This window comes from Terrapene carolina, unplaced genomic scaffold, assembly GCF_002925995.2.
Source record: "Terrapene carolina triunguis isolate 2854851 unplaced genomic scaffold, T_m_triunguis-2.0 Scaffold96, whole genome shotgun sequence".
NCBI lineage: Eukaryota > Metazoa > Chordata > Testudines > Emydidae > Terrapene > Terrapene triunguis.
The window spans coordinates 79,108,183-79,119,553 of NW_020664447.1; the positions used below are offsets into that span (position 1 = coordinate 79,108,183).

At 42.6% G+C, this 11,371-nt stretch overlaps 1 protein-coding gene across 1 annotated transcript in view; it reads right to left on the bottom strand.

Annotated features, from left to right (window-relative positions):
* Window positions 1-11,371, bottom strand: part of BEGAIN (brain enriched guanylate kinase associated) — a 223,517-nt gene that overhangs the window by 4,950 nt on the left and 207,196 nt on the right. The window contains 1 exon segment of the mRNA XM_026651515.1: window positions 3,458-3,565. Coding sequence (XP_026507300.1) covers window positions 3,458-3,565 — 108 coding nt within the window.

Genomic DNA, 11,371 nt, shown 5'->3' on the forward strand with positions numbered 1-11,371 from the left:
CTCAGTTAGGTCCATCTTGGGGTCCCCGGGCACCCTAGCCCCCCTGGGAGGTCAGAGCCCTGTCTGCCTCCCAGCCCTGGTCACTAGCCAGCTTCTGAGACTCTGCCTTCAGCGACCCCTCCCACAGCCTTTGTTCAGTTTCCCGGGCAAAGGTGTCACCTCGCCCCAGCCCCCTCCTGGGTTCTCATGTTACAGGCTCAGGTATTTTCAGTCAGTCTCCCATCCCCCAATGCCGACTATCCCAGCCACACTCCCCTGTCAGCATTCACAGACCACAGTAAGAACAGTCCCAGTTTGTCACAATTTGCAATATAGTTGCAATATAGTTGCACATGCACTACATTTAATGAACCAGGAAGTAGCAAGAGGATTTCACACTGAGGAAACATAAATAAATGGGTTAGTTATGTTCTTTCTGTGCTGATTGGCTCCTGCAGCCTGTTTAGTGGGGGAATCCAGAACAGAAATCTGTGCTTCACTCCATATTCAGTCTTGCTTTGTACTATTTTAGCACACATGACTATCCTCTGATGCAGCATCTGTAGGGCCACTGATATACAACTTATACAATGTTCCACTGTTAAGGTGCCATTACTGATGAAGCTTATTTTCAGAAGTAAGCCCTATAGTTGTGCACAGATGTATCACAGAAAGGATTAAGAACCCTACAGACACCAGGCCATGCAAAACTTGTAAACATTTTATAATGTTTATAGAGAAAATGTGTTTGTGATTAAAATAGCTTCATTTTTTCCCCTGGGTGCTAATTCTGGAATTTCATTGCATGCCAACTTCTCCATTCTATTTATTCTCTTAAAAAACAACATGTCAATTTTCTATAAAAGAACAAGGGGAAAAAGTCTCTTTTCTGAATACCACTTTTGAGAAAATATAGCTAATATGCAGAATCAGTCCCACAAGAAGCTCCTGGGATCACCTTGCTATGAATGTGGGAAAAGCAGAAATAGATTTTCTTTGGTCCAGTTGGATCTACATCTGTAGATTCAAATACCCTTAAACAATGTTTGCAAACTATGATGATTTATTTTATTTTATTTTATTTTATTTGGCTTTCTATATACCTCTCACTCTCTGCCTTAAATATAAAGACTATATATATAAAGTAAACAACGGTTACCAGGTAATTCTGTTTTTAATTTGATGTTAGTGACTCAGACCCTGACTCTGGAAAACAGATGCAAACAGTAGGAATCTAAACATTTAATTTAAAAACAAAATCTCTGTTGCATGTGCACATGGTTCTGGCATATTTTACATACGTATCGTACTTCCAGCATATTGCTGCACAATATAAAACCAAAGACAGCTACTTTAGATTCCTAATGGCACAATTTGGCACTCAAGAATGAAATCGTTCCTATGTCTCATCCCTTATTTCAAGACTGGCTGCTTCACTGTCTGTGAAGACATGGCCATGGAAAGTGTAGAACACATTTTTGAGACTTTTTTATATTAAACATCTTCAAAAAATGTATGAAAAATGTATGTAGAAAATCACATTAGTTGAATGTAGTGGATGTACCGTATCCCCAACATGATGGGATACACTACCTGACTGGATCAATCATCTCTTTGAATACAATATAATTCTGGATGGAAACCAGCCAAGAATACAGCAAATAGATCAATAATCAGTAAGTGGCATCATAAGGTGTCTCATATTCCATCCCATATTTTCTGAATTTAAGATATTGTGATCCCCCATAGTGTGGGGGGAAATACCATCCATTTAAGAAATATCAGCAGGACAAGGATACGCTCTTTGTCTCATAAGGGTCTGTTGCTCAACAGCTTCTCTAGTTAACAATGATGTATAATATGGAAGATCTATGTGGTAGTTCTTGAGCAAAGTACACTGGACCAAATTCACCCCTCAGGTTTGCCAATGCAGCTCCATTACCAGAGGGCAGGATTTTGCCCAACATGACTCACTCTGGGGTATGAGGAGATGAGTATTGGCCTCAGTCTTGGCTGGGGCCTCTAGGCTCTGATGTAATACAAATACTCAATAATAATAGTGATAACAACACCACCAGCTTCTTGGAGGATGCTCCATATTCTAGTTCAATCCAATATGACTATTTTAAACCACCACAATTGAAAACTGCGATTGGTTCACGTGTGGGATCAAATTCTGCTCTCATGCAATCCCATGGATGTCAGTGGAGTTGCAAGGCAGATGTTTACCCAATTTCATTTATACCAGTGTAAATCTGGAAAAATTCCATTGACTTCAGTGGAATTACACCATATTTACATCATCAGTATACTTGTAACCAGAATTAAGCCCATTGTACTTATAGGGTCCTTTTAGTTACAGGTATTAGAATAGTGGGAATAACAAATGTATTCCATTTTTCTGACACCCTTATTGCGGTACAAATTAAGGGCCAGATTTTGAACTCCTTGCTCCCATTAGTAAGATGTTACTTGTATGAGTGGTCCTATTAAACTCAATGGGGCTATTTGTGGAATAAGATACTCTCAAATATGACTAAGGATTCATAAATATACATATGGGACCATGCAGGAATGTCCTAACAAGGCTATAATGTCTTCTCTAGCATAAGTATTTTTCTTAATATCTCTATCTGGGGAGTGGGATTATAATGAACTAAACACATACAATCTGTCCCTCTCTGCTACATCCTTTGAAGTTTGTACAGGAGAACGATTTCATGAGCTTGTTTGCCAGTTTCAAAATGCATGATAATTTTCAGCAATATTTAATGAGATGTATGACAGTTGCAAAGGATATTCCATGTTCCATTTCATACAGAGATAGATACAATACCACACCATGAGCTAGCAGGGGAAAATCTAAATTCTGGGGCTAAGGTGGGTCAGTCCTGCAACCATTCCTCATGCGAATAGTGCTTACTAATGCTAGGAGTCCCATTCCAATGAGTAAGGATTGACTGATCTGATCCTTTTTGTGAGATGAAAAGATCAAATGAAAGGCAGTAACATTTTAGGGGCATATATCGGGACCGTAATCATCTGTAGAATTCTCTTTGACGCTTATGTGCAATGCAGGACGTTCACCATACAGTACCTAGGGACATATGCCTCCATCGGTCTGCTCAGTGACCTCCACTGAATCTTACATAAAACCCAATAGCAGAATAACACCTTTTAAAAGTATTTAGAAAGCTGCATTATAGCTATGTTCAAATTTAGTGTCCCTAAATCCTTATTATTTTTTGCATAGAGGAAAAACTCTAAGGAACAGTCACAGCAACACAGTAATTGAATTGTAAGAAAAGCTAAAATTATACACTGAAAGAAATTCCAAACAGTAACGTTTCTGATCCTAGGATTGACAAGTCACATTTACTGTAAATAATAGGCAATGATTCTATAATTACATATAAAATGTATTGCCTAATTCACTTTCACACACAATCTTGAGAAGTATCCATAATTAAATACTTACATTATCTTCTGATAACTTATCTATTGTCACTTTGGCTTCTATTAAATGATTATTGAGCGCTATTATTTCATGGCTTAAAGCCCTTTTTTCCTCTTCGTAATGTTGACCCTGTGTATAAAAAATGGATTGGTCAGTATTTTTTGCCACTGTGATATAATTCCTGAAAAATACTCATAGCATGATGCCATTTTCAAAGCCAGAGGGATGCACAACATAAACCAAGTATGTTCCCTATCCGCTTCCAGATAAGCTGCTACTTTCACTCAGCACACTAGGTGATCTGCTGTGTAAACGTGAAGGTCAAATGTATTCAGAAAAAAATTTAGACAATGGGAACGAAATGGCAAATGAAAGACCATCTGCACTGATCATCCTCTACTATCCATAGAGTGCACTGGGGTTTCCAACCTGGAGAGGTGGATCAACCCTGGCTTTCACTCTAACAAATTCTCCAAAAAAAAAAAGTTCCAATCACACCATTTGCTTCCATCTTCACCAAGCAGGAGGAACAAATAGTCATAGAAAATAACAGGACCATTTACTTTTCTGGGAGGTCCCAGAGATAGACAAATCAGGTTGTTTGTTTCTAAAGTTCATTTGCCTGATGAGTGGAGAATGGATCACAATGAAAGAGCTAACTTACTGTGATTGGGATAAGAGTAAGAGAAAAACATATGAAAAGATTTGAACTTTTTCCTCCCCACTTTCTTTTCTGCCCACTGGTCTGATTACATTGCAAGGATACCCATGATGTTTATAGCAACATTGTATGACTGAAAACAAATCAGCACAAAAGATAAGGTGTAACTGGCCCGTAACCTATTGTGTCACCTTTTAATACTTCAGTGTTTCTTCTACGAGAAAGGGACCAAGTGACCTTCACCGTTGGATCATATGAACTGGAACCATAAACTCCCTGAACATTAAATCTCACCAAATGAGGGCCAATCCATCCTCATCATCATATCCACTCATTACACTCCACACCCAAACAAAGCCACTCTATGAACTTCATACCCTCATCTCTCAATGCCTGTACTTTGACCCATCAACCTTTTACCCCCAATCGAGGATATTGCTGATTATGTATTCCTTATGCCACCTGATCTTAAACCAAACTTTGCACCCTTGATAATCTGTACGTTATTCCCTGATAACCAGAAACTTCTATGCTCAAACTCTGTTCACTTTTTTTAACATCATCTTAATAAAAATACTATCTTAATTCTATAGATGGGGGTGCACCGATTAAGTGACTTGCCCAAGGTCACATATATTCTGTGGCAGAGATGGTAACCGTGAGCCCAGATTTCTGAGTCCCAGTCCAGCGGGCCTTTCATCCTTCCTCACTAAGACTCTGAGTCAAAGCCCGCTCAAGGCAATATGGGTATGTCTTCACTGCATTGGGAGTGAGCCTGCCAGCCCGGGTCCACAGACTTGTGCTAACGGGGCTTGCACTAGTGTGCAAAAATAGCTGTATAGACGGTACTTTGACATTGCAGCTTGGGCTCTGAAGCCCATCACCCCTCCTCCAGACTTCAGAGCCCAAACTCCAGCCCGAGCCACAACATCTACACAGCCATTTCTAGCTCACTAGAGTGAGCCCTGTTAGCACAAGTCTGTAGAGCTGGGCTGGAAAGCTTTCCATTGACTTCAATAGACTATGAATCAGGCTCTAATTCAGACAAAAATGACTTCAAAGTGAGCTTTGCCTGTGTAAGGACTGCTGGGTTAGGCTCTCGAAGCAGTGGGGTGAGAGATCCCAACCACAGTAAATTAGCTCTTTCACTGTGATCCCTTCAGCATAGCTGCCTGAGAGAAACATGCAAGACCAACCTGAGATGTTGGATTGGGGACACTGCTCCTTCACCAAAATGCCGCTGACAGCAATTATCTAGTAAGATCTTTTTTAAAAAGCCACACAGCAAATCAGAATACTAGGCAAGATAACCACTGGCCTACTTCTTTTCTGCTTTGACTCCTCACTCTAGCAATGGGTCCAGGACCCGATTTTTCACTCTAGATTTCTTTTAAAAAGTTGTGAAGGATTTTTTCCAACAGGCAAACTGTATTAGAGAGTTAAATTTCCCCAGTGCCATGTGTGTCAGTGTGACAGAGTCAAGGAAAAATCTTTCATCACTACAGGCTCAGCATTGTCTGATAATTGACAGCAGTGGGAGTTAGGTGTCCTGAGGGCACCGAACAAATATCAAGGTTAATTATCTGGTTATGGAGCAGGCGGCTACAATAAAAAGAGATTATGAAAGCAGAAAGTGGCGAACTTCACATACTAAGCAGCTCTTCAAAGAAAAGCACATTCTAAAATCATTGAAGGGAACTTGGTGCTTGTTTTAAAAAGTGCAGGCTGACTGAAGCTCCCTTCTTATCGACAAAACGGGACAGGACAGGCAACGAGAGTCCAAGATTCTCCAGACTGTGTTGGCTTCTTCAGTCTGTCCCATCACCCTAACCTGGAATGATCATTTACGGGTAAAAGGGTAGTTCAGTCTCCATCACCATTCTGGCCTTGGCCTTGCCGAGCAGACTGCCAGTCAGACTGGCAACTAGTGCCAGTGTTGGTGATGGCTTGTACATGTGCAGTGGAAAAGCCAAAGGATAAAAAGCTCCTACGTCTTATTTTTCAAAAGAGACTAAGGCATGTAGGAGCCTGAGTCCCACTGCCTTTCTGTTAGATGCAGGCTCCTAAGGGACAGATTTTTTAAAGATATTTAGGTGCCTAGCTCAATGGAAGCTTGGTACCTAGGTGCTTTTGTAAACCCCACTAGGTACCTTTACAGATCTGGCCCTTAGTCACTTTAGGGCTAGATTTTCAAAGGAATTTAGGTGTCTAAAGATGCATTAGGCATCTGGCGGAACTTGCGAATCTGACCAGAAAATCAATGGGAGTAAAGTGCCTAACCTGCTTAGGCATTTTTGAAAATCACAGTAGGTGCCTATCTGCATTTTTAGGCATCTAAATACCTTTGAAAATCTGGCCTTAGGCTTCTAAGTCACTTGAAAATTTTACTCAAGGTCTATTGTATGCAGATTTAATTTTTAAGATATCCCAGTATGCGATAGACACAATGCACTAAATACCGCTTGCAGCTGATGAATTCTCAACCAGTTGGGTTTCCATTTGCTCTGTCTCCCTGAATTCAGTAGTTGTTACTTCTGTGCAATAGAACTGAATTGGGCCCCACTGTATTTTCCAATGTTGGAAGGTTTTGGACAAACTAGGATTTATATCCTGTATCGATGGCTGTATATGGAAAGAACTGGCAGATTAAAGTGTACCTTCCACTACATTGAATAATACTGAATAAGGTTGAATATGGTTTCCATTTTAATTTAGTTACTGATAGCTAGTCACTTTGACATTTTCCAGTCTTGGTGTCTGCCCAAATGTGACTGATTTATTTAAAAAGTTGCATAGATTTCTCATAATTAGAAATGACATTATTAATGTCAGCAGTCCTGAGGCAAAGAGATAGGGACAAATTTTCTGCTGGTGTCAATTGGCACGGCTCTGTTGAAGTCAATGGTGTTTACACTAAAAGGGAATTTGGTCCATAATATCAACACAACACAGGATCAGGGTTAGCGAAGAGGTGTGAGATGCTGTGTTTTCAGTATGCTGATGACACCAAATCCTGCTTGGACAATGCAGTTCAGTGCCTCAGCCAGCATCCAGCTGTGCTTGGGGCATGAATAAAAACAAGCTGGTTGAAGCTCAATCCCGACCAGACAGAAGTGATGCCACTGGAAGAGATGGCAGAGGTATTATTAATCCCTTTGACAGAGGGAGTACGTCCACTATTTGTTATGCGAGGTTGCAACTTAGTGGTGATTTCAGACCCCCAGCTGCTGTTCGATGATCATAGTGCAGCAGTAACGCAATCAGCTTTTTACCACTGAATCTAGTTAAGAGATTGTGACTTTTCCTTTCAGATGTGGACCTTGCCACTGGTATCCAGGCCTTTCATAGAATCATAGAAGATTAGGGTTGGAAGAGACCTCAGGAGGTCATCTAGTCCAACCCCCTGCTCAAAGCAGAACCAACCCCAGCTAACTCATCCCAGACAGGGCATTGTCAAGCCAGCTGTTAAAAATCTCTAAGGATCCACTACCTCTCTAGGTAATCCATTCCAGTGCTGCACCACCTTCCTAGTGAAATAATTTTTCCTAATATCCAACCTAGATCTTCCCCACTGCAACTTGATACCATTGCTCCTTGTTCTGTCATCTGCCACCACTGAGAACAGCCGAGCTCCATCCTCTTTGGAACCCCCCTTCAGGTAGTTGCTGCTATCAAATCCCCCCTCACTCTTCTCTTCTGCAGACTAAATAAATCCAGTTCCCTCAGCCTCTCCTCATAAGTCATGTGCCCCAGCTCCCTAATTATTTTCTCTGCCTTCTGCTGGACTCTTTCCAATTTGTCCACGTCCTTTCTGTAGTGGGGGCCCAAAACTGGATGCAGTACTCCAGAGGTGGCCTCACCAGTGCTGAATAGAGGGGAATAATCACTTCCCTCGATCTGTTGGCAATGCTCATAATAATGCAGCCCAATATGCCGTTAGCCTTCTTGGCAATAAGGGCACACTGCTGACTCATATCCAGCTTCTCGTCCACTGTAATCCCCAAGTCCTTTTCTGCAGAACTGCTGCTTAGCCAGTTGATCCCCAGCCTGTAGCAGTGCATGCAATTCTTCCATCCTAAGTGCAGGACTCTGCACTTGTCCTTGTTGAACCAGATTTCTTTTGGCCCAATCCTCCACTTTGTCTAGGTCACTCTGGACCTTATCCCTACCCTCCAGCTTAGTATCATCTGCCAACTTGCTGAGGGTGCAATCCATCCCATCATCCAGATCATTAATGAAGATGTTGATCAAAACCAGCCCCAGGACCGACCCTTGGGGCACTCCGCTTGATACCAGCTGCCAACTCGACATTGAGCCGTTGATCACTACCCGTTCAGCCTGACGATCTAGCCAGCTTTCTATTCATCTTATAGTCCATTCATCCAATCCATACTTCTTTAACATGCTAGCAAGAATATAATGGTCCCACACTCTCCCCAACCTTCTTCTTGTTGCTAACATACCTGTAGAAACCCTTCTTGTTACTCTTCATATCCCTTGCTAGCTGCAACTCCAATTGTGCTTTGGCCTTCCTGATTACATCCCTGCATGTTTGAGCAATATTTTTATATTCCTCCCTAGTCATCTGTCCAAGTTTACTTCTTGTTAGCTTCCTTTTTGTGTTTAGGCTCACCGAAGATTTCTCTGTTAAGCCAAGCTGGTCTCCTGCCATATTTGCTATTCTTTCTGCACATCGGGATGGTTTATTCCTGTGCCCTCAATAAGGCTTCTTTAAAATACAGCCAGCTCTCCTGGACTCCTTTCCCCCTCATATTAGCCTCCCAGGGGCTCTGCCCATCAGTTCCTTGAGGAAGTCAAAGTCTGCTTTTCTTAAGTTCCGGGTCCATATTCTGCTACTCTCCTTTCTTCCCTTTGTCAGGATCCTGAACTCGACCATCTCATGGTCACTGCTACCCAGGTTGCCACCCACTTCTACTTCTCCTACCAATTCTTCCCTGTTTGTGAGCAGCAGGTCAAGAGGAGCATGGCCCCTAGTTGGTTCCTCCAGCACTTGCGCCAGGAAGTTGTCCCCAAAACTTTCCAAAAACTTCCTGGATTGTCTGTGCACTGCTGTATTGCTCTCCCAGCAGATGTCAGGATGATTGAAGTCCCCCATGAGAACCAGGGCCTGTGATCTGGAAACTTCTGTTAGTTGTCCGAAGAAAGCCTCATCCTCCTGGTCCGGTGGTCTATAGCAGATGCCCACCTTGTTGCTCTCGCCTCTAAACTTTGGGTTATTTACGCTAACCCAAAGACTCTCAACAGGCTTTTCTCCAGTTTCATACTGGAGCTCTGAGCAATCATACTGCTCTCTTACACACCGTGCAACTCCTCCACCTTTTCTCCCCCGCTTCTCCATCCTGAACATGCCATGACAGTGCTCCAGTCATGTGAGTTACCCCACCAAGTCTCTGTTTTTCCAATCACATCATAGTTATATCAAGAGTATCCTATTGAACTGCACTCTCATGGGTCCATTCCTTGAAACCATTTGGAGGCTCAGGCTGATGCAGAACTCAGTGGGTTGTTTATTGAGCAGGACACTTCGCTGAGAACATGACACCAGTGCTCTGGGACCTGCACTGACTGCCTATTGGTGTCTGGGTAGAAGTTATCGTGTAGGTTATGACCTATAAAGTCCTAAAATGGCCTAGGGATGGCCTCCCTGTGCCACTGCTGCAGTCAGCAGTGGTGTTCAAGTTGCATACCTTTTATTATAAAAGGGAAGGGGTAGCTGGCAGGTCATTCTTGGTGAGGGTGCCGAGACTCTGGAACTTGCTTCTTCTTGGTCCAAAATAGACAGAATTTGGTACCCCTGTTGGCATGCTGCAAAAGACACCTGTTCCATAGGGTTTTTGAGAGGGCTTTCCATAACAATAAAGGGGTGGAAATGAGTTTCTGTAGGTTTCTGATTGGCTGAGTTCATCACATTGTATAATTAGCAAAGGTGCTAAAGTGCCTAGAGTCGTGGATAGGCATTTTTTTAAAATAAAAAATAGTTTAAAATCCAAATAAATAAAAATCATTCATCAAAGTATGGAGCTGGTCAATCTCCTGTCATGGCCTGGAGGTTCCCATTCTCAGCTCTTAATTCCTCTGCTCCTGACCAGGAGTGTCAGTCTCCTGATTTAGAGAACTGAGGAGATACCCTAGGTAAGGGTTGTTCTAGGCAGGATTTCTGTGGTTACAGCCTGAGACCCCAACCAGGAGGGTTCTAACTCATAGTCTCCCAAACCACCCAGGGCCATAGACTCAGAACTATGCCTGGAGCAGCATAGGACAGTGTTCTGGCCATGGGAACCTATGACCAGAAACGATGGGTCAGCAGCCAGAGACTCACCCCAGCCAAGGGATAGCAGACAGGGGAGCCAGAGCCCTCACCACCAGAAATCAAGGGGCAAGAAGCAGCCAGAACTTGACCCTCTTAGAAGCTGGCAGCCCACCAGAGCATCCCCAGCAGATGACCGGATGCAGTCAGATCCCCTTTCCAATCCAGAGCAAGCAGCAGGCAGGATAAGGGCTAGCAATCTGACCGCAGTCCTCCACCCAGTGCAGGACAAGGAACAATCAGGGGCAGAGCCTCAAAGAGCATCCTGAGTTATCATGGCACCAGCCCAAAGGGATTGCAGAGTCAGCCAGGAACACCGCATTTCCTGTGTCTCTAAAGCTTGTTTCATGGCACAGCCATGTCAGACTTAAATTCTGGTATCTAGGACATTTGCTGTCACTTACATAAATGAGGCAGTGCATAATAATTAAACATGCAAATTTGCAAATGAAGGCATTGAGTAATTTGCATATAATCTCCAGATTTCTGGACCTTGAGTATGAAAATACACTTTGTGAGGCAGAAGTACAACATGCCACATCCTTGTTATAGTTTGATAGATTGTTACAATCTATGGTGGGAATTTCAAAAGCACTCACAATTAGCCTAATTATGCAGTGGGAGCAGAGACAGATCAGTTCTGAGGGTTTTTGAAAATCCCATCCATATTATTCCTAGGATATGAAGTGTCCAGTTCATTATGTAAATGGAAAGCAAACCTTAATAGACAAAGAACTGTCAGTCATTGTGCAGCAGAGACCTTAGAATACAAAGGGACTGGAACCCCTTCAGGTTATAAATAAGCAGGAACCTTCAGGTCAAAGCCCAGCTCACTGTATGTGCAAGGCAACCTCACAACTAACAGTGAGCATTAAATCTGGCTTCTAGCATCACTATGCAGTGCACAAATGATTGTGGCAAATAAAAAAAACCCCAAACAGTGTTT